Here is a 27,800-nt window from a genome sequence, read left to right as displayed (position 1 = left end):
TGATTGATTGACAGGTACTGACCGTTGGCCTGGTAGCCCATCCCCAGTATGACCTCTGGTGCTCTGTAGTATCTGGTCACTACGTAGGGGGTCATCAGCAGACCTGTTGCCGCCGTCCGAGCCAAGCCAAAGTCCAAGATCTTCAACGTACAGTCTGACTTCACGACAATGTTACTGGGCTTTAGATCCTAGAGAAGGGACAAGAAGAGAACATCATCATTGTCATGATCTTTGTCGTCGTCATCATTGTCATCATCATCAATAGCAGCAGCATATTTAAAGCCCAGACACAGCGAAAACTGTCTATAGCCTGCGCAGTGTGTTCCAGAGCATTTTTTACTAAGAGATTATGGCAGACAATCCCATCAGAGAGCACTATTTGCCGTCTTGGCAGATTATTTTAGCTATTATTGTAAGGTGGGGCACCTCAATGAAGCTATGTAGGATTATAGGAATGTTGTCATGATAATATTATAAAACAGGGCAGAATCCATATTCATCACCATCTTAACAACAGTAATGAGTCACTCCATTTTAACTACAGTTACTGAGTAGTGAGTCATCTTTCACAGATTTGCATGTAGGCAAACGGCCTGGTAGTATGACATACAAACCAGTTACATTATTCTAGAATATACATTCATCTCAGAATCTCAGTTTTTTCCCACCCTTGAATCAACTTTACATGCTCCATTGGGCCAAGCATGTATCCCAAATGGCACTCCCTATACATCCACTCCCTATCACTCCCTATACATTGCATTTATTTGACCAGAGCTCAGGAATAGGGTGACATTTCGGATGCAATCCCAGTCATTAAATCTGAATGAGTATTTAGATCATTAGCATGTTCCTCCTGCTCTCCTGTGGATATAGCCAACATCACAGCTCTGACATGGAGGAGTTACTGTATAATCTTTTTAGTTTACAGTATAATCTTTGGAAATACAACAATCCCCCATTATTAGTTTAGTGTTACCCAGTATGAGCCATACCCTGTGTCTACCTGTTAGCTTATTGTTATTGGTGTGAACTATACCCTGTGTCTACCTGTTAGCTTAGCGTTAGTGTGTATGAGCCAGTATGAGCTGTACCCTGTGTATGATGCCGGCAGCGTGGAGGTGTTTGATGCCACACAGCATCTGGTAGAGCAGGTAGGACAACCTCTCATGATCCAGCTCCATCTGAATCACCTGGCACAAGTTGGCATCCATCAGCTCCATCACAATGTATCTACACAGGAAGGAAGAGAGATTAAAATACACACACACACACACACACTTGTGTGTACACATAGCGTACACACAAACACACACACACACACACACACACACACACACACACACACAAACCGAGCAGGCGCACACACCTACATCTGTGGAGCCAGCTGGAAGGCTTAAACAGAGAGGGATAAGGTATGCAGAGAGATTTCAGACAGTTATTCTGGTAATAGCTGAGTAATTATTTAATTGATGACAGACAGGCCCTATTAAAATATCATTCTATGATCCTTCTATGTCTTAATTCCTAACATCATGTAATCATTTTACACTGTCAAAGGTTTATCATGTTATTCTACATCAATTAATGTGCATTTCCACTGAGGATTTTCCCCCAGTGTTTTACGCAAAAGGCTCAAGACTTTTCTTATAATGTACTTACACATCTGCAAATTCTTCTAATGATTTTTGTGGGCTGAATACGTTTATTAGGCCAATGATCTGTAACAACATGAACACACGAGTCATACACAATGCTTGCTAAATTAGTTTCCTCAATATAAGGAAAACAGTCCATCATAACACGTTTGTAATCAAGTCATTTTCAAATGTATTATTCAATATAACAATAAAAAATATAAAAACAGGTAACTGCAGTTCTGGATGCTGGTTGAATGAATCTGCATTTTAGCTGTGTGTATATTAACTATATGGGCTACCAAAGCAAATGCCTGTTTACTGCTCCTTCTGAAGTACCATTATGCATTCATAAAATAATATTCTTAGAGTTACTCTCTATGTCCAGCCAGGCCATTCATAAACATAATTGAGGATAATTGTCAGAGTCATTCCTAGAATATAATAAAACAGCAGGAAGAAGTCATTGACCAGCGTTGGTAGGCAGACTTACATTTTTGTGATTGACACATTTCATTAACACCAGTTCTCTGTACGCTCTCTTGGCATGCGTCTGGTTCTGGAAAGGCCGACTTAACTTCTTAATAGCCACATTTCTCTCAAGGTTGTGGTCATACGCTGAACTGAAAAGGCAAGACCAAGAGCATGGCAATACATGAACACATACCTAACAATAGGGTGATAGAGACCGTAGGAAATAGGAATTGAAATGGATGTCTAATTTGGGTTTCTTTCCATTGGATGTTTTACAGCATGAGACCTTGAAACATTCCATGGTCCATTGTGTCATTGATGGACCAGCTTTGGCATCAACCTTCCTCCATTGATTAAGCACCACAGTATTTAGACAAATTCAAACTGGGGTACTTTGCTATGTAGCTTTTCATTTTGTTGCCTTGTAAACTAATTGAATCTAAAAAAAAAAAAGTATTTCATGGGGCAACAAAAAGAAGGGATGAACTTAATTAGGGATGAACTTAATTTCTTGGCAGGTATTTTCTGGGGCATTTCGTTAGAAATAGTTCAAAACGGCCTCTTGAGTAACACTGTGGTCAAAGGCACTGCATCACAGTGCTTTAGGTGTCACTACAGACCCGGTTTCGATCCGGGCCTGTGTCACAACCGGCCGTGACCGGGAGTCCCATAGGGCGGCGCACAATTGGCCCAACGTCGCCCGGGTTAGGGGAAGGTTTGCCCAGGGGGGCTTTACTTGGCTCATCGCGCTCTAGCGACTCCTTAAGTTGGGCCGCGGGTGCCTGTGGAACGACTCAGTCGTCAGTTGAACAGTGTTTCCTCTGACACATCGGTGTGTCTGGCTTAAGGAGCGCGGTTTGGAGGGTCACGTTTCAGAGGACGCATGACTTGACCTGGCTCTCCCGCAGCAATGAGACAAGATCATAATTGATTTGAAAATGGATTTCACGAAATTGGGGTAAAATTCCCAACAAAATCAAAAAATAAATAGTTAAAAGCTTGACAAACAAACTCCAACGCATCTTGGCATTGTGTCAGCCTTCATCAAGGCATAAAGATTTGAGTGTCCACATGGGAGCTCTATAAATCATCTTTGGGTGGCACAATAACCAATAAGAAAACATGTCACATAAACAAAATAACAACATATGAAAATAAAACAGTGATGTGAACCTAAAGTAAATTATTTATGAATAATAAAAGTAGCAACATAAATGTAAAAGATAGCCTAAATAAAAAATATATACACAAAAATGACTATGCCAATCCAACAATTTTTATTTACTAAGAGGTGACCACTTCTGCCAGTCATAGACTACCCTTTTCAAAAAGTACCTTGTACCAAGTCTCTAAGGCCATATAGTTTTTTTTAAACCAGCACATAGTTTTTTTTTCTCAGTAACTGGTAATTGCATAGTGATTACACTTACCAGACGATTCCTTGTGCTCCTGAGCCGATGGGCCTTAGATTCTGGTAGCATTTCAGAACAGTGAAGGTGGAATCTCCGACATCTAAACTGTAGAGCTCCCTCTCTTCTCCTCGCTTGTTTTTATTCATGATGAAACCTTGAGGAGCTGCTTTCTGGGCATCCAAACTATGCTCTCTGGACTATTGACCCACACAAACGCATGCACACACACACACACATACACACAGAAAGAGAAAGAGAGAGAGAGAGAGAATAACATATTATTATGATACAGAACACAGGTAGCTACGTATGTTCTGAAATGCATATGTTTTAGCTTTAAAGATCAAATCTGCATTAGGGGAAACAGAGCCACTGTTCGCCCCAGTGCCTTTGTTATTGTTTCTGTTTTGTTATGGTAATCACATTGCAAATCTGACAGACTTTGATTTTGTAAAGATATAGCCTAATATTATTATTATATGTATTAAAGTAAAAAGCAATGGGTTAGAATAAGCCTAGTTAACCAACCCAAGTAAAATGCAACAACAAATGATGGCCAGCTATGTAAAATCTACCAGTGATTTATCCTGCAATAGAAGTCATTCAAATGGTCAAATTAATTTATGTATTCTTCTAATGTGAAAGTAATCTAAAAGTACCTGAGTTTGGGTAATCCAAAAGTTCTGTTACTGATTAAAAAAAAGTTGGACAGGTAACTAGTAACTGTAATGGATTATATTTCAAATGTAACCTACCCAACCCTGCTGGTGACATCACCAGGCAGTAAATTAGTTAATAGACCAATAAGAGAGTTCCAAACCTCTATGCCAATAACAGATAATTTCCAGTTTTCTCCTCCCCACTCAAACCACTCAGTCCTATCAAAATTACTGCTCAAGGGTCATGACACTCCAAAATCAGATGATATTTTCAAACCTCAAAAGCGATCTTCTCTTCACATAAGTCCATATCCCAGGCATTCTGTTTTGTAGAAGGAGCTACAATGTAAATGCCACATTCCAAAATGAATAGAGAAGATAAGCATAATGCAATTTACAGATCTGCGGTGCTAATCTTTACCATTCATTTGTTGGGTGAGGTACAGTGGGGCAAAAATGTAATTAGTCAGCCACCAATTGTGCAAGTTCTCCCACTTAAAAAGATGAGAGAGGCCTGTAATTTTCATCATAGGTACACTTCAACTATGACAGACAAAATGAGAAAAAAATCCAGAAAATCACATTGTAGGATTTTTAATGAATTTATTTGCAAATTATGGTGGAAAATAAGTATTTGGTCACCTACAAACAAGCAAGATTTCTGGCTCTCACAAACATGTAACTTCTTCTTAAAGAGGCTTCTCTGTCCTCTGTTTGAACTTGTTATCAGTATAAAAGACACCTGTCCACAACCTCAAACAGTCACACTCTAAACTCCACTATGGCCAAGACCAAAGAGCTGTCACTGATAATCTCCCTTGATCTGGGGCTCCACGCAAGATCACACCCCGTGGGGTCAAAATGATCCCAAGAACAGTGAGCAAAAATCCCAGAACCACACGGGGGGACCTAGTGAATGACCTGCAGAGAGCTGGGACCAAAGTAACAAAGCCTACCATCAGTAACACACTAGGCCGCCAGGGACTCAAATCCTGCAGTGCCAGACGTGTCCCCCTGCTTAAGCCAGTACATGTCCAGGCCCGTCTGAAGTTTGCTAGAGAGCATTTGGATGATCCAGAAGAAGATTGGGAGAATGTCATATGGTCAGATGAAACCAAATATAACTTTTTGGTAAAACTCAACTCGTCGTGTTTGGAGGACAAAGAATGCTGAGTTGCATCCAAAGAACACCATACCTACTGTGAAGCATGGGGGTGGAAACATCATGCTTTGGGGCTGTTTTTCTGCAAAGGGACCAGGACGACTGATCCGTGTAAAGGAAAGAATGAATGGGACCATGTATCGTGAGATTTTGAGTGAAAACCTCCTTCCATCAGCAAGGGCATTGAAGATGAAATGTGGCTGGGTCTTTCAGCATGACAATGATCCCAAACACACCGCCCGGGCAACAAAGGAGTGGCTTCGTAAGAAGCATTTCAAGGTCCTGGAGTGGCCTAGCCAGTCTCCAGATCTCAACCCCATAGAAAATCTTTGGAGGGAGTTGAAAGTCTGTGTTGCCCAGCAACAGCCCCAAAACATCACTGCTCTAGAGGAGATCTGCATGGAGGAGTGTGCCAAAATACCTGCAACAGTGTGTGAAAACCTTGTGAAGACTTACAGAAAATGTTTGACCTCTGTCATTGCCAACAAAGGGTATATAACAAAGTATTGAGATAAACTTTTGTTATTGACCAAATACTTATTTGCAAATAAATTCATTAAACATCCTACAATGTGATTTTCTGGAAAAAAAATTCTAATTTTGTCTGTCATAGTTGAAGTGTACCTATGATGAAAATTACACGCCTCTCTCATCTTTTTAGGTGGGAGAACTTGCACAATTGGTGGCTGACTAAATACTGTGTATAAACTCAGCAAAAAAAGAAATGTCCTCTCACTGTCAACTGTGGTTATTTTCAGCAATCTTAACATGTGTAAATATTTGTATGAATGTAAGATTCAACAACTGAGACACAAACTGGACAAGATCCACAGACATGTGACTAACAGAAATGGAATAATGTGTCCCTGAACAAAGGGGGGGTCAAAATCAAAAGTAACAGTCGGTATCTGGTGTGGCCACCAGCTACATTAACTACTGCAGTGCATCTCCTCCTCATGGACTGCACCAGATTTGCCAGTACTTGACGTGAGATGTTACCCCACTTTTCCACCAAGGCACCAGCAAGTTCCCGGACATTTCTGGGGGGAATGGCCCTAGCCCTCACCCTCCGATCCAACAGGTCCCAGACATGCTCAATGGGATTGAAATCGGGGCTCTTCGCTGGCCATGGCAGAACACTGACATTCCTGTCTTGCAGGAAATCAAGCACAGAACAAGCAGTATGGCTGGTGGCATTGTCATACTGGAGGGTCATGTCAGGATGAGCCTGCTGGAAGGGTACCACATGAGGGAGGAGGATGTCTTCCCTGTAACGCCCAGCGTTGAGATTGCCTGCAAGGACACCAAGCTCAGTCCGATAATGCTGTGACACACCGCCCATGACCATGACGGACCCTCTACCTCCAAATCGATCCAGAGTACAGGCCTTGGTGTAACGCTCATTCCTTCGACGACAAACGCGAATCCTACCATCACCCCTGGTGAGACAAACCTGCGACTCGTCAGAGAAGAGCACTTTTTGCCAGTCCTGTCTGGTCCAGCAACGGTGGGTTTGTGCCCATAGGCGACGTTGTTGCTGGTGAAGAACTGCCTTACAACAGGCCTACAAGCCCTCAGTCCAGCCTCTCTCAATCTATTGCGGACAGTCTGAGCACTGATGGAAGGATTGTGCGTTCCTGGTGTAACTCGGGCAGTTGTTGTTGTAATTCTGTACCTCTCCAGCAGGTGGGATGTTCGGATGTACCGATCCTGTGCATCTGTTGTTACACATGGTCTGCTACTGTGAGGACGATCAGCTGTCTGCCCTGTCTCCCTGTAGCGCTGTCTTAGGCGTCTCACAGTACGGACATTACGGATTTTTACAAATTATCTTTGAAAGACAGGGTCCTGAAAAAGGGACATTTCTTTTTTTGCTGAGTTTATTTTCAAGAATTGTGGTGGCAGCATCAAGTTATAGCTATGCCTGTCACAGGCAGGGACTGGGGAGTTTTGTCAGGCCCAAATTAAATATGAAAGGGGCAAAGCTCATGTAAAAACTTTGAGGAAAACCTGCCTCAGTCTTTTCAAGACCCAACACAGTGGTAGTTTTATTAAAGTGGGACGATTACACACATTTTAACTCTTAGGACACATCAGAATGACTTTTTAATAGATGTTGAGTGTTCCTGAGCGGTCCAGTCTTAGTCCGGACATAAATCTGTTTGAATATCTGAGAAAAGATTTGAATATTGCGGTCCACCAATGATCCCCAACCAAATTGACCTCCTCAGCAATTTTTCCAAACACAAATGATATGTATTGCTACAAGATATGTGCAAAGTTAGTGAAATCTTATTCAACATGATTCACAGCTTTAATTATTGCTGCCAAAGGTGTATTCAAACAAGTAACTATGGAGTGTGAAGACATAAGCAATCAAGACATCTTAATTTTAATATTTTATTTTATTTGAGAAAATTTCAAATTTTTCTTTCACTTTGAAAATGTAGAGTAGGTTGTGTAAATCAGTAGTGGGAAAAAAATCTAATTTAATCCCTTTTTATATTTACAGTTGAAGTCAGAAGTTTACATACACTAAGGTTGGAGTCATTAAAACTCATTTTTTAACCACTCCACAAATTTCTTGATAACAAATTGTAGTTTTTGCAAGTTGGATCGGACACCTGCTTTATGCATGACACAAGTAATTTTTCCAAAAATTGTTTACAGACAGATTATTTCACTGTATCAGAATTCCAGTGGGTCAGAAGTTTACATACACTAAGTTGACTGTGCCTTTAAACAGCTTGGAAAAATCCAGAAAATTATGTCATAGCTTAGAATCTTTTGATAGGCTAATTTACATAATTTGAGTCAATTGGAGGTTTACCTGTGGATGTATTTCAAGGCCTACCTTCAAACTCAGTGCCTCTTTGCTTGACATCATGGGAAAATCAAAAGAAATAAGTCAAGACCTCAGAAAGAAAATTGTAGACCTCCACAAGTCTGGTTCATCCTTGGGAGCAATTTAAAAACGCCTGAAGGTACCACGTTCATCTGTACAAACAATAGTACACAAGTATAAACACCATGGGACCACGCAGCTGTCAGACCGCTCAGGAAGGACTCGCGTTCGGTCTCCTAGAGATGAAAGTACTTTGGTGCGAAAAGTGCAAATCAATCCCTGAACAACAGCAAAGGAATTTGTGAAGATGCTGGAAGAAACAGGTACAAAAGTATCTATATTCCACAGTAAAACAAGTCCTATATCAACATAACCCGAAAGGCAGCAAGGAAGAAGCCACTGCTCCAAACCCGCCATAAAAAAAGCCAGACTACGTTTTGCAACTGTATATGGGGACAAAGATCGTACTTTTTGGAGAAATGTCCTCTGGTCTGATGAAACAAAAACAGAACTGTTAGCCATAATGACCATCGTTATGTTTGGAGGAAAAAGGGGGAGGCTTGCAAGCCGAAGAACCCCATCCCAACCGTGAAGCATGTGGGTGGCAGCATCATGTTGTGGGGGTGCTTTGCTGCAGAAGGGTCTGGTGCATGTCACAAAATACATGGCATCATTAGGGAGGAAAAGTATGTGGATATATTGAAGCAACATCTCAAGACATCAGTCAGGAAGATAAAGCTTGGACGCAAACAGGTCTTCCAAATGGACAATGACAAGGACAATACTCCAAGGTATTGGAGTGGCCATCACAAAGCCCTGACCTCAATCCAATAGAACATCTGTGGGCAGAAATGAAAAAGCGTGTGCGAGCAAGGAGGCCTTACAAACCTGACTCAGTTACACCAGCTCTGTCAGGAGGAATGGGCCAAAATTCACCCAACTTATTGTGGGAAGCTTGTGGAAGGCTTCCAAAAAACGTTTGACCCAAGATAAACAATTTAAAGGCAATGCTACCAAATACTAATTGAGTGTTTGTAAACTTCTGCCCCACCGGGATTGTGATGAAAGAAATAAAAGCTGAAATAAATCATTCTCTCTAATATTGTTCTGACAATTTACATTCTTAAAACAAAGTGGTGATCCTAACTGACCTAAGACAGGGCATTTTTACTTGCGAATTAGTGGGACGCTAGCGTTGCAGAGAGTCAAATTCAAATTACGATAAATATTACACTTTCACGAAATCACAAGTGCAATAGATCATAATAAAGCTTAACTTGTTGTTAATCCAGCCGCCATGTCAGATTTCAAAAAGGCTTTACGGCAAAAGCAAACAGTGCGATTATCTGAGGACAGCGCCCAGCACACAAATGCATAACAAATAATTTTCAACCAGGGAGTTGCGACACGAAAGTCAGAAATAGCAATATAATATATGCCTTACCTTTGAAGATCTTCTTTTGTTGGCACTCCAAAAGGTCCCAGTTACATTACCAATGGTCCTTTTGTTTGATAAAGTCCTTTTTTATATAAAAATAACTCAGTTTAACTGGCGCTCGTCAGTCAATAATCCACTCGGTTTCCCTCCTTCAAAATGCATACAAAATGAATCCCAAACGTTACCAATAAACTTATCCAAACAAGTCAATCAACGTTTATAATCAAACAATAGGTACCCTAATATGCAAATAAACAATAACATTTAAGACGGAGAATCGTTATGGTCTTTACCGGAGAAAAATACCAAAGAACACACTCATTCACGCGCTTGGAAACATTACAGCCAAAATGGCAGCCACCTAGAAAAACTACAATTTCTGGCTCATTTTTCCAAAAACCATCCTGAAACTCTTTCTAAATACAGTTGACATCTAGTGGAAGCCCTAGGAACTGCAATCGGGCACGATTTCACGCTATTATAAAAGAGCCAGCCGTTGAAATCAGTGGTAGAATGAAAATGTTTTTTGGGGGGATCGTTTGTCCTCGGGGTTTCGCCTGCAATTTCAGTTCTGTTATAGACATTATTCAAACTGTTTTAGAAACTTTAGAGTGTTTTCCATCCAAATATACCAATTATATACATATCCTAGCTTCTGGGCCTGAGTAGCAGGCAGTTTACTTTGGGCATGCTTTTCATCGGATGTCAAAATACCACCCCTATTCCAAAGAAGTTAAATGTCAGGAATTGTGAAAAAATTTGTTTACATGTATTTGGCTAAGGTGTATGTAAACTTCCGACTTCAACAGTAAGTGACACTTATGCAAGGGATGTTAAAACATACTAGGCACTGTAGCTGGATCTAAACGGATGGCATGGGATGTAGATTCGTCTTGACATAAGAGTACTTTTGTGATCTAAAACGCCTGACAAAATGTGCATTTTGAGTGTAATGTCCCCTTAACTATACAAACATGAGGTGGGAGAATATAATATAATCAGAAGCTACTGGACTGAGTGTGAACCATACAAAAAAGTTCTATCTAGAATGTGAAAGGGTTCTTCGGCTGTCCTATAGGAGAACCTTTTGAATAACCTTTTTTGGTTCCAGGTACAACCTTTATGGTTGTAGGTAGAACCCTTTTGGGTTCCATGTAAAACCATTTCCACAGAGGGTTGTACATGGAACCCAAAAGGGTTCTTTCTACCTGGAACCAAAAAGGGTTCTTTCTACCTGAACACAAAAGGGTTCTCCAATAGGGACAGCCAAATAACCCATTTGACACCATTTTTTCAAAGATTGTAAGTGGTTTATATCTCACACCACATTAATATATGAACCATCAGCCTAGGAATATATTTTTCAGGGCTCAGGGTCCAATCGGATGAGGTCACACTGATACTGACCTCCCAATGGGTGTTTATGATCTTCACCCTGTGGTGATTTCTGTATTTTGTTACTTCTCATGGGGGAAAATGTTATGAGCTGTCAGACGTGTGACATGCAATCTTCTCTTCTTTCTATCTCCTTGAGTAATTAGAGAGAGATATGCTGTATATTTTCCCTCCTTTGCAGTCTCTTTCTCCTTCTCGCTTATTGTCTTTCATTCTCTCATTTCCCCCTCTCCCATCCTGTCTCTGATCTAAGTATTCATTCCTGTCTTTTAAGCCCAGTCTGGACCGGACTAAATCCCAGAAACATTGGCCCGATTTGACTACATTGAAAATACATATTTCAATGGATAGTTAATTAACAGCAGGGGTCCACTATATATCTTTCACCTATTGTATCAACTCAAATCAGCGATTTCCATCCATTTTGAAATACATCCTTCCTTACCATTGAAAGTAACAGCCATTAAGGGTTCCACTAACTTTAAGGGTTCCATTAAGGAACTTTAAGGGTTCCACCTATCTTGTCAAAACTGTGATTTCCCCAAGGAAGGTAAGACGGAAACATGCATTGTGATTAGTCCATCATTAAAGGGCTAAATATGATTCAGCCCATTAGGTTTCCTCTGACATCCTGTCTGTTTTGCTAAAGTCTCATTTGTACAAAGTAAACACACTCAAAATGCACACCCACCCACTCATTGGTCTTAAATACATCTAAAACTAAAAGCATTGTATTTGGTTCAAAACATTCTCTAAGACCTAAACCTCAGCTGGAGGATTGTATAAAGGGTGTGACCCTTGAGCAAGTTGAGGAAGCTAAACTCCTAGGTATAACATTGGATGACGAAGTTGTTAAAGATGGAAGGTTATAAAAACAAAAATCAACTGTACCAGTTGCTCAGGTGCTGGTCTTATCCCATATTGATTACTGTGCGGTCATATGGTCAAGTGCAGCAAAGAAAGAACTAGAAAAGCTACAGCTGGCTCAAAACAGAGCAGGAGGCCCTTAACTGCACATACAGAACTAACATCAACAACATGCATGACAGTCTTTCCTGGTTGAGGGTTGACGAGAGACAAACTGTGTGCTTCTCTTCTTGTTTTAATGAGAAGTAATACTGTCATGAAAATGTCAGATTTTCTACATAATCAAATAACATTAATCTCGGACACCCACACATACCCCACAAGATATACCACAAGGAGTCTCTTCACAGTCCCCAAGTCCAACGCACAGTATTATACAGAGCCATAATCGCATGGAACTCCCTTCCATCTCCAATTACTCAAGCAAACAGAAAAATGACCTTCAAAATGATCAAACAACATTTCATAGAACAGCAGGGACTGTAAGGGGGGGGGGACACAAACACATGCACACAGATACAATAACACACACCTTATTTTTGTTGTTGTATTGTATTATTATCTTTTTATTGATTGTATATTGTTGTATTTTACATGTGTGTGATTGTCCTTGTCTATCAGTGTATCAGTGTTTTTTCATTTGTCATGTTTTGTATTTTTTTGTGGACCCCAGGAAGACTACACACACACACAGTCACAGTCACAGTATAATCGCACCATTCCTCATATCAATCATCAGACAGAAGCCAGGCAGTCATAAGATCATTGTTCAGATGGATTAGCTGGGTGGATGGAGTGTGGTGCTTAGCTTTACTGCTTTTAGTTGTAGGTTATATGCCTGCATGGGTCATAACATTAATCTCGAACACCTATACAGTTACTAACATGCATATATAGTGTATGTCTGAATGAATAAATGAACAATTGCTGTATAATGATTTACAAACACACAATGGTTAATGAATGAAGCATAACCTTGTGTAGCCAACATTATGCTATAACAATGGAGCTAAAGTGCTTAGTTCTTGGGTGTTGTCAGTTACTGTGAGTTGCAGAGTAAACAGTAACACCTGCTAATGTTTTACAGTAACTGTTTATTGTGAGTAATCAGTATGAGACAAAAGGATGAATACTGGCTATAACTGCAGTATCTTAGCTTCCATTTCAGTCAGTGACTGGCTGCATCAAGAACAACTCTCTTGCGCTCTCCCTCTCTCTCCACCTCCACCCTCCAGTCAGAAGGCTTGGGTAGTCTATCAAGGGGCCTGTGAGTTAGGACAGCTGATACACATCTACAGCCCTGCAATTACAGTAAGCGACCCTCCATTTCAGCCTCCACTCCATTGTAATGACTGATGAACTGTGTTCATAATGAACATGATAAACAGCCCCTCAACACTGGCAGTCAAACCTGAGCCCCACCCATTGGGAACTGACTATAGCTTACATCTGGCAAAACATTCACAATCATTAATCTCATCTCAAACTATTAATACAGTATAACTGAGCATTGAGTAACACTGGAACATACACAGTACACATCTGATTTCATTCCTAAATAGAACATTCCTTCTGCATTTAATATAGAATAATACATTGTTCACAAGTGGCATTACCTACAGTTGAAGTCGGAAGTTTACATACACCTTAGCCAAATACATTTAAACTCAGTTTTTCACAATTCCTGACATTTAATCCTAGTAAAAATTCCCTGTCTTAGGTCAGTTACGATCACCACTTAATTTAAAGAATGTGACATGTCAGAATAATAGTAGAGAGAATGATATATTTCAGCTTTTATTTATTTCTTCACATTCCCAGTGGGGCAGAAATTTACATACAGTCAATTAGTATTTGGTAGCATTGCCTTTAAATTGTTTAACTTTGGTCAAACATTTCGGGTAGCCTTCCACAAGCTTCCCACAATAAGTTGGGTGAATTTTGGCCCATTCCTCCTGACATAGCTGCTGTAACTGAGTGAGGTTTGTAGGCCTACTTGCTCGCACACACTTTTTTTATTTCTGCCCATAAATGTTCTATGGGATTGAGGTCAGGGCTTTGTGATGGCCACTCCAATACCTTGACTTTGTTGTCCTTAAGCCATTTTGCCACAACTTTGGAAGTATGCTTGGGGTCATTGACCATTTGGAAGACCCGTTTGCAACCAAGCTTTAACTTCCTAATGATGCCTTGAGATGTTGCTACAATATATCCACATAATTTTCCCTCATCATGATACCATGTATTTTGTGAAGTGCACCAGTTCCTCTTGCAGCAAAGCACCCCCACAACATGATGCTGCCACCCCTGTGCTTCACGGTTGGGATGGTGTTCTTCGGCTTGCAAGACTCCCCCTTTTTCCTCCTAACATAATGATGGCCATTATGGCCGAACAGTTCTGTTTTTGTTTCATCAGACCAGAGAACATTTCTCCAAAAAGTACAATCTTCGTCCCCATGTGCAGTTGCAAACAGTATTCTGGCTTTTTTATGTCGGTTTTGGAGCAGTGGCTTCTTCCTTGTTGAGCGGACTTTCAGGTTATGTCGATATAGGACTCGTTTTACTTGGATATAGATACTTTTGTACCTTTTTCCTCTAGCATCTTCACAAGGTCCTTTGCTGTTGTTCTGGGATTGATTTGCATTTTTCACACCTAAGTACGTTCATCTCTAGGAGACAGAATGCGTGTCCTTCCTGAGCGGTATGACAGCTGCGTGGTCCCATGGTGTTTATAGTTGCATACTATTGTTTGTACAGATGAACGTGGTACCTTCAGGCATTTGGAAATTCCCAATGATTCATCATCATCTCCCAATGATGAACCAGACTTGTGGAGGTCTAGAATTATTTTCTGAGGTCTTGGCTGAAATCTTTTAATTTTCCCATGATGTCAAGCAAAGAGGCACTGCGTTTGAAGGTAGGCCTTGAAATACATCACAGGTACACCTACAATTGACTAAAATGACAGGCTAATTGACTATCAGAAGCTTCGAATGTCATGACATCATTTTCTGGAATTTTCCAAGCTGTTTAATGGCACAGTAAACTTAGTGTATGTAAACGTCTGACCCACTGGAATTGTGATACAGTGAATTATAAGTGAAATAATCTGTATGTAAACAATTGATGGAAAAATTACTTGTGTCATGCACAAATTAGATGTCCTAACCGACTTGCCAAATCTATAGTTTGTTAACAAAAAATGTGTGGAGTGTCAGGATTTGGCCAGGGTTGTTCCGGTTTTGGTCACTAGATGCCCCAATTGTGCTTTTTTACCCTTTTGTTTTCCCTTGTTCCCAGTTATTATTTGCACCTGTGCCTCGTTTCCCTTGATTGTATTTAAACCCTTAGTTTTCCTCAGTTCTTTGCTCTGTGTTTGAATGTTAGCACCCAGCCCTAGTGATGCTGTGAACATTTGAATCCTACAGACGAAGAACCATATATGTGAAAAAAAAGAGATATACATGAAAAATCATTATTGGACAACTTTTTTCTATAGTGAACCGGTTTCACAAGCTTTCCACGCGCTAATTTACAATCATTTTAAATTTAAATATAGGCTCTGGTGGAATAACCGTTTATGTGCACCACTCAGAATGGACGGACAAGCGCATAACCTTTCTGTTGCTGATGAAAATCGCAGAAATGTGGGAAAGAAATGTAAAACAAAACTAAAAGAATGGAAAGACAGGCAAAGGAAGATCTTACGGGATGCGGGAAAACCCTATACAAATCGTAAGGGTCAAGAAAAAACTGGGAAAAGTTGTCCAAAAGAGGTATGTGGAAGAACCTTATATCAAACAATCAAGCTAGCTAGCTATAGAGTACAGTAACTAACATGTATGTTCTGGGTTGTCTAATTTGTAACTATAGAGAAAACATATTAGCTAAAGTTCGTTGGCTACTAACTCATACATTATCGTTACAAATGTTATTGCTAGATTATAGAAGAAACATAGCTAGCTACTTTTTCTCAATCCACCGGGTGATTCGACATGGCTACAGTAGCTAGCTAGTTGCTCTTCCCTGCAGGATACAGTGTGTGTTCCACGACGTGCAGAAAGGATTGTGGAAAATTGACTGATGAGCGCAAGCTGCATCTGTTCAACAGTTTCTACTGTCCCATATGAGAAACAACAAGCGTTGATTCTCTCCGGCTTAGAACAGGTTAGAAATAAGACATTACGCCTATTATAATAGCTATATTGAACACTTGCATAGTTTAACTTTGACAGTAATGATACGTACATGATACGTTTACTCTAAAAGTGCAGTGTTACACAACGGTGCAATACAAACTCATTCTGTGTATAGGTTGGGAGTGTGTGAAAGATGGAGGTCCTGATCAAGCAATATCCTGAATGTGCTACAGTATATTAAATTCTGAATTCATCATTGTCAATTTTTATTGCAGCATGAGGTGAAACGGAGACGTAAACCTGAGGATACAAAGGAGAACAAACGACGGAAACAAACCTTCAAATACCATGTACAGCAAGCAGGCCAGAGATTGAATGTGTGCAAGGTCACTTTCATGTCTGTGTTCCAGCTAACCAACAGCCGTCTTCAGGCAAGTGAAAATATGAATTAATGTCTATATGAATATCAATTACAAACATATTGTATTCTCTGTACTAGTTTTTAATAACCTGCTAATTGAAATGTAATTGTTTTTGTCAGGTTATTCAGGAAAAGTTAGCTGAGGCAGGTGAGGTTGCAGGGTCTCCAGATCAGGCTACTGAGGCTAGGTCTCCTTTAGAAGATGGAAGAGGGAAGCATAGCAATAGGTAATGCGCTATGGATTCCAGCCTGGATTATTTCACTATAGCAGTGCTCTAAACAATCTTCTAAACATTAACATAGAGTATTGAATGGATGAATAGCGAATTCTGAAACAAAAATATAAAAATGTTTGACTTTTAAACAAAATGATGGTAACTAAGCTGTCCAACTACCACCTGAGCATTGAGGACTGAGTGCCGATTACCTTCCCCCTCCCACCGGACAGCACTGGCCTAATTCTCACCGCCCTACAGGACCCCCCGGACACAAACGGCAATGACGTGACCGGGATTTGTACCCCGGTTATAACGACACAGTTGCACTCTAAGGCAGGTCCCTAGACCATTGAGAGAATACAAGTTTAACAACATCTTGTTGTCTCCTTACAGGCCACATCGGATACATGCTACAGTGAAAGAGGGCATCAAGGAGCACGTTCTATCTTTCCCAAGAACCCAGAACCACTACTCTCGGATGAAGGGGGATGTACACAGAGAATACCTCAGCCCTGATCTGAATTTGTTGCGAATGTACCGACTCTACAAAGAGAAGAATACCACATCATCTGCAAAATTCTAGGTTTATAGGGACATTTTCAAACCGCAGAGTCTCAATTTCGGCCAACCCAGGAGTGACACCTGTGGCAAATGTGACGCATTCTTCACTAAGATGTCAGCAGCAACATCTGATGAGGAGAAGAGGAAGATTGCAGTTGAAAGTGAGTTGCACCATCAAAAAGCCTAAAAGGCCTACACACAGCTTCAAAGTGACACTGAGTGGGCTAAAGCCAATGCTGACTGCCATGTCATTTCTGTGGATCTACAGGGGGTGATGTACACCCCTAATCTGACCCACTCCAATGTCTACTACCAGCGGCAGCTGTCAAATTTTAACTTTTGCATCCAGGAACTTGGAAAAGAAGATCCTGCACACACGTGTGTTTGGCATGAGGGGATTGCACACCGAGGGTCCATTGAGGTGGCATTAATATTGAAGTGGTTTTCTGAACGTTTTGTAATATTGACCTTAGGGACCTGCATATTGGCACATCACATTGATCCATATTTGATATTTACAAGTTGTGCTTGTTTTGATTGAATTAATTTAATTGTATTCTATTTTTGTAGTTATTCTATGGTATGTTCACATTGAGGACTTCATTTTAAATGAGACTACGATTTCATGACTCAACTTTTGAGAAAAATCATCAGTGCTAAAGTTGATAGACCACCTTTAAATGAACCTCCATACAAATGAATTAACTACATATTGCATTTAAGTTATTTACATGAAGGGCATCTGTACTTAAAACATCATATCAGGTGTTAAAAAAAGACATCTTACAAGAGTCATGCAAAATGTCACATATACTGTTCTTCCACAAACTGAAATCATCACTGGAGATATACTGTTCCTCCACATTCTAAAACTTAAAACGGCAATAAAAAATGTATTTTTTGAAATAACAAAAAAATATCAATTGTTGTTGGAAGATATGGGTATGGTGAATTATTTGTCAACCATAAAACACCTAATGTGGTACACACAATTAATAATATAAAAATAACTTATCTTAAAATGGAAAAATTGTCACATATATGGTTCTTCGTCTGTAGGATTCATTTGTTGCTCCAGTTGGACTCTCTTGTGGTACTCTGTTTTTGTTCTTGTATATTTATTTTTTGATTATCTTTTGAGGCTTTTTTCTGCTGTACCTACCACCTTGTGGATTTACCTTTTTGACTTGTAGGATTACCTTTGTTCTCTTGGAATTACTTTTGACGTTGTGGATTTATATTTTTGCCTGAAGAACTTTCCTTTTACTTTATTAAAACACCGTCTCAGGTATTGCTGTGTCTGCCTCATCTTCTGGGTTCTGCCGATTATTCGTGGCTCAGTTTGCTAAGTGACTGTTTCTCACACAGGAGACTCTGGTTCATAACTTGCTCCTGACATGGAGTGGGTGAAAAATGAGTTTTAATGACTCCAACCTATGTATATGTAAAATTCTGACTTTAACTGTATATAGGGCTAAGTATTAAAAATGTTCTTGAAATGTTAATATTATATGTGGAATAGATCATAAAATGCTATGTGCCTATTTTGGCTATATTTTGGCTTCAGTTAGTGCTAAACACAGCTGCTAGAATCTTGACTAGAACCAAAACATTTGATCATATTACTCCAGTGCTAGCCTCTCTACACTGGCTTCCTGTTAAGGCAAGGGCTGATTTCAAAGTTTTACTACTTACCTACAAAACATTACATGGGCTTGCTCCTACCCATCTTTCCAATTTTGGTCCTGCCATTCAGACCTACACGTACGCTGCGGTCACAAGACGAAAGGCCTCCTAACAGTCCCTAGAATTTCTAAGCAAACAGCTGGAGGCAGGGCTTTCTCCTATAGAGCTCCATTTTTATGGAAAGGTCTGCCTACCCATGTGAGAGACGCAGACTCAGTCTCAACCTTTAAGTCTTTATTGAAGACTCATCTCTTCAGTAGGTCCTATGATTGAGTGTAGTCTGGCCCAGGAGTGTGAAGGTGAACGGAAAGGCACTGGAGCAACGAACCGCCCTTGCTGTCTTTGCCTGGACGGCTCCCCTCTGTCCACAGGGATTCTCTGCCTCTAACCCTATTACAGGGGCTGAGTCACTGGCTTACTGGTGCTCTTCCATGCCGTCCCTAGGAGGGGTACGTCACTTGAGTGGGTTGAGTCACTGACGTGATTTTCCTGTCTGGGTTGTCGCCCCCCCTTGGGTTGTGCCGTGGCGGAGATCTTTGTGGGCTATACTCAGCCTTGTCTCAGGATGGTAAGTTGGTAGTTGAATATATCCCTCTAGTGGTGTGGGGCTTTGATTTGGCAAAGTGGGTGGGGTTATATCATGCCTGTTTGGCCCTGTCCGGGTTTATCCTCGGATGGGGCCACAGTGTCTCCTGACCCCTCCTGTCTCAGCCTCCAGTATCTATGCTGCAGTATTTTGTGTCTTGTGTGAATTTAAGTCTCTCTCTCTCAGGACCTGAGCCCTACCTGGCCTGATGACTCCCTGCTGTCCCCAGTCCACCTGGCCGTGCTGCTGCTCCAGTTTCAACTGTTCTGCCTGCGGCTATGGAACCCTGACCTGTTCACCGGACATGCTACCTGTCCCAGACCTGCTGTTTTCAACTCTCTAGAGACAGCAGGAGCGGTAGAGATACTCTGAATGATCGGCTATGAAAAGTCAACTGAGGTGCTGACCTGTTGCACCCTCGACAACCACTGTGATTATTATTATTTGACCCTGCTGGTCATCTATGAACATTTGAACATCTTGGCCATGTTCGGACTGGCCACACCTCATAGCCTGGCTCCTCTCAAGGTTTCTTCCTAGGTTCTGGCCTTTCTAGGGAGTTTTTCCTAGCCACCGTGCTTCTACACATGCATTGCGTGCTGTTTGGGGTTTTAGGCTTGGTTTCTGTACAGCACTTTGCGATATCAGCTGATGTAAGAAGGGCTTTATAAATAAATGTGATATGTAAATACTAGTCCTACACTATGCAACAGTTATTGTACCCTAAATTATCCCAGGCATAGCTGTCTTTATCACCTAATTAACAGTACACTGAATGAACAATGTTGTAGACATGGTTTTGTCAAGACTTCAAGAGTGGCAGAGGGAAGATTCTAAGGCTTAGGCTATACATTGACCATTCAGATATTTACAATTCAGATTGTTTAAAACCAACAGTGATCAATTGCTATAAATGGCCCTGACAAGCAACAGTGTTTTAATATCGTCATAATAACCTTGGCCAGCCGACCTTTTACCGTTATACGCCCCTTACGGTGGCTGTGGCTGCCAGGTAAAACAAAACATCGGCGCCTTGACAATATGATGATGATATGACGATAACCAACCTCGCTAAAAATGTAGCAAGTATATCTATAATTCCCAAGCAGGCATTTTGGTAAAAGCCTTTTTTTTACAGCCTATGCGATACGTTATTAACATACACATAGCGGGATAGCCTATTTTGAGCACTATCCTATGCCAATCCAACAATCGAATATATCGTGGTAGCCTTCCCTGTTACATTGAATCATAGACATTATAATATGTTGACAACAAACCGCATCTGTAGTTGCGTGCGATTCTCCGCAAACGACCCTCCCCCACAGCTAAACAATACCATGGACAGCGGCGCAAAAACGTTAGCGCTTACCTCCGTCAACAAAATACAGAATGATCACTCCTCGATTGTCCGCAATAGTCCGCGTCCTTGACGATGAATTCAGTTTATTTTTAAGGATAATACAAATTTCGCTATTATGTTGTCCAGCTTCCAACATGACCTCCCCGAATGCACTACGCGCTCTGCATTGCCAGGCTGTGCGCGCACTGCAGAAGACATGCGTACCACGTCACTCAAGCCCTACGTGTGGGTAAAAGCGGAGCTACCAAGAGGAAGAGGTGAAGCGAGAGGTTTCACTCCGACCAAAATCGGTCCACGAAAAAGAAGCCCACAAAGTGAGGATTGTTTTGTATTGGAGGTCAATGAGAAAGTGTCGAATTTGGTCAGCAAAAAATGTAATTGATCATTTGCACATTAGGCTTATTTGATATAATTTACATTTTATAATGGTTAGATTGTTATTTCTGAATGCTTGGATATAACACATTTTAGTATCGAAATCGCCATTGAGGGCTTCCACCATTTGAAATTAGTTAACTGGGTGGAGAGATCTATGAGTTGGAAGCAAATCAATGAAATCAATGAAGAAGAAAATTGACTATTTTACACTTAGAATGGGCAGCACCACTGAGGCTGTCACATACGCTATAACGGCACAGATGCAAAAATGAGTCCTCTATCTATCTCTATGGCCGGTTGTTCGCACATGTATCTGCCCTTTCATTGACCAGAATGGCTACACTTGATCTCGCCTCCTCTCGCCTGTCTTCCATCTTTGAGGACGTGCATTTCCATTATTAGAATGGCCAGTCGAATATCTTATCAATATAATAGACAACATTTGGAGGTTCTTCTTCTTCCTTTACGTTATAATGGTGCTCCACCAACAAACGTTTAAGGTGCATGCAGCCACCTACTGTGCTGGAGTTTGTGATCAATCATGATTTGCCTAATTCTGTACTATAAAGAAAATGTTTTATAATAACAAACATATAAATCCCTACTAACATCTAACAAACGGTCCCTTATCCCCAAAACCATTCCAACCCCCCCCCCCCCCACACACACACACACAACCTCTTCAAACGTTCCCTCCTTCATGCTGAAACAATCCATCAACCTGGCATTTCTGCTTTCCATAATCTGAGTTGTGTTGATAACCTTTTCAATGAAAGCTATAAAAAGTACATTCCGGTTTTGGTGGCATGTATTGCGTGGCCTTTTCGGTGCTTTCTTTTGCAAATTACTATGAACTAACAGATGTATTTCCTAAAACTTGTCAAGGCTAAACATCATATTGCCTAAGGTCGATGTCCGCGCCCCCTCAGAAATCGGATTAGCATAATACAAAAATCCCAATAAAAATTTGTCAGTTTGAGCTAGAGATATCCGCTGCATCCACCTATGTTGCACTTCCACATTCCACATTCAGCCCTTTCTGAATCCTTTAACTCAAATGCTCTCAGAGTTTGTGCTATTAGTACAAATAAACATAACTGCTTATTTGGACATAGCTAACTATTTTACAATAAAAGTGAGGTAAGTTATTGGATAAGAAATTAACAATAATCTAGTATTTTATGTATTTCGACCCGCATAATTCTAGACTATTATTTTATCTTAATCAGTTTTATGTATTGCTTTATCATATTGTATACTGGAAGTGATTTTTATTCGCTCTGGCCAACATTGTTGTTGTATACTAACATTAACCTTAGCTTGTTGGTTCCTGTGAGATTGTAGGCCTTTTAGCTAGCTGTTTAAAAATCTACTCGCTGTTGTTATCATTTATGTAAAAAGAAAATCAATAATATAAATCGTGTAAGCACATGGAAATACTTTTTAGCAAAATATGTATTTATTTCAGACACATGACTTAAGTGGCGGGCTGTGATTGATGGACTGTGAAACTCAATCTCCCATGATTCGTAGTACCGGAATTGACCGTGTTGTCCTTTGTAATATAATTACTCTGCATATATTACTCTGCATATAATGTATAATAATAGAAGTAACAATTACATTTAGCATTTTATTTAGATCTGTGATAGAGTAGCTTGTTTACTGGTATGTCCTGAAAAATTACTGGTATGTCCTGTCTGCACAACCATTAAAGTGATTAGAGAGAAAAAATTAGAATATTTGAGCCTTAGTAGTTGCTCAAGGAAACCTTGCTGATAGTATATTGAGATGTTAGTCACAGTAGACTCAGAAAAAAGAGTGCTTTGGGGCACCATTTGTGTCTGTAGGGGAACCCTCTAAAAATAGGTTCCCGATTGAACCATTTAAGATCAGATAAAAACTCTTTCTGAGAGTGTTGGTTGTTCATTGTCCTACAGCTCACTGTCTTTATTGACGATCAGGTAAAACACAGAATGACTGTTGTAGCCTAAATTTGTGCACTGGGACAGCATCAACGTCAGCATCAGTGGACTAGACTGTGAAGGCTTACTGTCCAAGTCTACAGGGGCAACAGGGATGTGATCCACAGTTGTGCAACCAATAACACTATATGACTTTGGCAAGACTGCCCTATAAAAGGCAAAACGCAGTAACTTCAAATTTAGTCAAACACATTTGATCTGTTGTAATGGTTTCCTGACAATAACAAGCCAGTTGATCAGAATATATCATGGATTATCAGATATTGCTGTCTGTCTAGATTTTGCAGTGAAAACAATTGCGTAGTTCCTGCATTTTAACTTTTTAGGGTAGACGTGGGAGCCTAATAATCATATCTTACTATGAATATATAGCAACTATACAATAAAATATAGGTCTACAACATTTTACAAACATGGAGGAACCCAGTCTAAGTAGGCTATCCGTCAAGTATAGTCATAAAATAAAACAGACCTTCTAAATCTTTCTGTTGAGCACTTTGGCATTACAAGCCAGTTACTAAAAGTACTCAGAGTCATTGGAAGTACTATACAGATATTCAGTTTCTGTCTGGTTCTCTGCCAATAACTAACTCCAATAACTGAATCAGCCTTCTTAATCAGTTTATTGATCTTGTTCCTGACGTGCACAACTTAATATCCAAAATAACCCTTTACGTACTACCTCATTCTGGAATTATGATTCACATAATATGACATGATGGTATGAGTATGATATAAAACAATTAGCCTTTTGTGTTGACATTGATAGATTATAAAGATGCACATTGTCCTCAATTTCAGAAATTCAGGGGTCAACAAAAAAGACGTGTCCAAACTGTGCCCAAACCCTTGGGTAGGACCCCACAGCACTACAAAGAAAGAACAAATAGAGGCTTGAAAAAATACGTGGGGAAAAAAAATCAAACAACGCTGAATTCGAGAATGTGAGTGAAAATATTGTCGTCACAAGCACATCTGTTCATATTTTGTTTGTTGAGGCAGACTGGAAAATATACACTGAGTGTGCAAAACATGATGAACACCTGCTCTTTCCATGACAGATTGTCCAGGTGAAAGCTATGATCCCTCATTTATGTATACCGGCTATTCCCAAACTGGGGTATGCGCAAAGCCGTCACGCCAAATAAAAATGTGATTCACATGTATATTTTATATGTGCAAAAGTACTATCTCACAACTCGATAAAACCTTCACTCTTGCTCAGACATTTAGAAACGAAACATGCCAATTTGAAAAATATGCCACAGAAGATTTTTGAGGGGCTAGAAACGTCTTATACGGTGAGCTGTGGAGGACTTATTTCTTCCTGCTGCCGCGGATAGGCTAGGATAGTGCTGAGGTAAAAGGCCCAAAAAACTATACAGACAATGCCTTCATCAAACAACACTGTTTCACAACGCATCAGTGACATGGCAGGAGATGTTCTGAAACAATTACTGCTTGGCATACAAGCCCGTGAATTCAATGCGTTTCAGCTGGAGGAGTCAATAGACATGGAGTCAATAGACATAGCCTGGCACAGCTCCTGGTATATGTCCGTTACGTTTATGGGGGTCAATTAAGGAATACATGCTCTTCTGCAAACCGTTGGAAACCAGGACAACAGAAGAGGATATTTTTTAAGTACCAGACAGCTTTGTGACATCAAATGGACTTTGGTGGTCAATATGTGTTGGTATCTGTACTGATGGTTAAAAGCCATGACAGGGAGACATGGAGTGATAACACGCATGCCAGCAGTTGCTCCCGACGCCACTTAGGTACACTGCAGCATCCACCGAGAGTCTCTAGCTGCCAAACGAACAGAGAGTAGAGTAGCAGCAGCGTAGAAGGGGTGGCAATAGAAATAGTCTGGGTAGCCATTTTATTAGATGTTCAGGAGTCGTACATGCTGACCACACCGCTCGCATCGCGCGTGAGAGCATTGCAAAATAAATGTAAACATACATGTTACAACAAGCGTCTGTGTTGCCAAGCGGTAAAATAAAAGTCAGCTCTATTTGTGACACTGAACGCGATACAAGTCCTGCCTCTCCCATCTCATCATTGGTGCATAGAAGCAGATACCCACATTCCATCTCCTCAGTGGTTATACCCACGTAGGTGATTGAAAGATGAACTGAGTTTGGTCGGCCGTCGGGATAACTATGAAAGTTAGATGCCAATCGCCATATAAAGTCCAAAGGATAAAAAGCCTGGAAGGAGGAGAGATTACTAGAAACGATTTGGTTGACCGTTTTATGCGTGGATTAATTTTCAGAGTAGAGGACCTTGTGCATTTCAGGTAAAATAACAACTCAACTTTCATATCACAGGACAAATTAGCTAGCAACAGCAAGCTAGCAAAATAAGACAAATTAGCTAGCAACTGCAAATTGCCATTAATGTTTAATGCTTTTCGACCTGTCCCCAAAATAATATAATTGGTTCAGAGTTTGTTTTCATATTTTAACCTGTGTGTCGTGATCGCGTTTGGTGTGTGGGGACAAAATCTATTTGCGCACTATGGAGCACGATAGTGCACGCACGCGGCCCGGTTTCGGTACTTTGTTATGGCTTGGGAGTAGAAGTTGTTCAGAAGCATCCTGGACCTAGACTTGGCCCTCCGGCACCGTTTGTGTTGATCACGTCATGGAAGAGGTTGTTGTCCTTGAATCACACGGTCAGGTCTCTGACCCCCTCCCTATAGGCTGTCTCATCGTTGTAGGTAATCAGGCCTACCACTGTTGTGTCTTCGGCAAACTTAATGATGGTGTTGGAGTTGTGCCTGGGCATGCAGTCATGAGTGAGCAGGGAGTACAGGATGGGACTGAGCACACATCCCTGAGGGGCCCCCATGTTGAGGCGGATGGAGGATGCGTTGTTACCTACCCTTACCACTTGGGGGGTGGCCCATCAGTAAGTCCAGGATCCAGTTGCAGAGGGAGGTGTTCAGTCCCAGGGTCCTTAGCTAAGTGATGAGCTTTGAGGGCACTATGGTGTTGAACGCTGTGCTGTAGACAATGAATAGCATTCTCACATAGGTGTTCCTTTTGTCTAAGTGTGAAAGGGCAGTGTGGAGTGCGATAGATATTGCATCATCTGTGGATCTGTTGGGGCGGTATGCAAATTGGAGTGGGTCTAGGGTTTCTGGGATAATGGTGTTGATGTGAGCCATTACAAGCCTTTCAAAGCATTTCATGGCTAAAGACGTGAGTGCTACGGGCAGGTAGTCATTTAGGCAGGTTACCTTAGTGTTTTTTAACACAGGGACTATGGTGGTCTGCTTGTGGGTATTACAGACTCAGACAGGGAGAGGTTGAAAATGTCAGTGAAGACACTTGTCAGTTGGTCAGCGCATGGTCAGAGTACACGTCCTGGTAATCCGTCTGGCCCTGCGGCCTTGTGAATGTTTAAAGGTCTTACTAACATCGGCTGCGGAGAGCATGATCACACAGTCATCCGGAACAGCTGATGCTCTCATGCATGTTTCAGTGTTACTTGCCTCGAAGCGAGCATAGAAGTGATTTAGCTCGTCTGGTAGGCTCTTGTCACTGGGCAGCTCTCGGCTGTGCTTCTTTTTGTAGTCTGTAATAGATTGCAAGCCCGGCCAAATCCGACGAGCGTTGGAGCCGGTGTAGTACATTTCGATCTTAGTCCTGTATTGATGCTTTGCCTGTTTGATGGTTCGTCGGAGGGCATTGCGGGATTTCTCGTAAGCTTCCGGGTTAGAGTCCCGCACCTTGAAAGCGGCAGCTCTACCCTTTAGCTTAGCGCGAATGTTGCCTGTAATCCATGGCTTCTGGTTGGGGTATGTACGTACAGTCACTGTGGGGACCTCGTCCTCGATGCACTTATTGATAAAGCCAGTGACTGATGTGGTGTATTCCTCAATGCCACCGGAAGAATCCCAGAACATATTCCAGTCTGTGCTAGCAAAACAGTCCTGTAGTTTAGCATCTGCTTCATCTGTCCACTTTTTTATATAGTGAGAAACTGGTGCTTCCTGCTTTAAATTTCTGCTTGTAAGCAGGAATCAGGAGGAAAGAATTATGGTCAGATTTGCCAAATGGAGGGAGAGGGAGAGCTTGTACGTGTCTCTGTGTGTGGAATAAAGGTGAGCTAGATTTTTTTCCCTCTCTGGTTGCACATTTAACATGCTGATAGAAATTAGGTAAAAGTAATTTACGTTTCCCTGCATTAAAGTCTCCGGCCACTAGGAGCGCAGCCTCTGAATGAGTGTTTTCCTGTTTGCTTATGGCAGTACACAGCTCATTGAGTGTGGTTTTAGTGCCAGCATCGGTCTGTGGTGGTATGTACACAGATACGAAAAATACAGATGAAAAATCTCTAAGTAGATAATGTGGTCTACAGCTTATCATGACATACTCTACCTCAGTTGAGCCAGCTGTTGTTTACAAATATACATACACTCCCACCCGGTGTCTTACCAGAGGTTGCTGTTTTATCCTGCCAATAGTGTAAAACCCAGCTGTATGTTATTTGGAAGTTTGGATGACTGAGGTGCCCAAAGTAAACTGCCTGTTACTCAAGCCCAGAAGCTAGAATATGCA

At 41.0% G+C, this 27,800-nt stretch overlaps 1 protein-coding gene across 4 annotated transcripts in view; it reads right to left on the bottom strand.

Moving 5' to 3' along the window:
* LOC110502239 (mitogen-activated protein kinase 8) overlaps nt 1-21,094 on the bottom strand; it is a 33,780-nt gene extending 12,686 nt beyond the window's left edge. For all 4 annotated transcript variants that reach the window (XM_021580119.3, XM_021580117.3, XM_090216581.1 and 1 more), the window contains exons 1-6: nt 20,873-21,094; nt 3,542-3,720; nt 2,131-2,260; nt 1,663-1,721; nt 1,095-1,233; nt 23-188 (exon numbers count right to left, since the gene is read on the bottom strand). In XM_021580119.3, the coding sequence (XP_021435794.1) occupies nt 23-188; nt 1,095-1,233; nt 1,663-1,721; nt 2,131-2,260; nt 3,542-3,669 (622 nt within the window). In that variant the 5' untranslated portion in view covers nt 3,670-3,720; nt 20,873-21,094. The remainder of the gene's footprint in view (nt 1-22; nt 189-1,094; nt 1,234-1,662; nt 1,722-2,130; nt 2,261-3,541; nt 3,721-20,872) is intronic.
* Nucleotides 21,095-27,800: the final 6,706 nt, after the last annotated feature.

The sequence above is a fragment of the Oncorhynchus mykiss genome, chromosome 23, assembly GCF_057628025.1.
Source record: "Oncorhynchus mykiss isolate SJ-2025 chromosome 23, ASM5762802v1, whole genome shotgun sequence".
NCBI lineage: Eukaryota > Metazoa > Chordata > Actinopteri > Salmoniformes > Salmonidae > Oncorhynchus > Oncorhynchus mykiss.
This window is presented reverse-complemented; position numbering and strand designations above follow the sequence as displayed.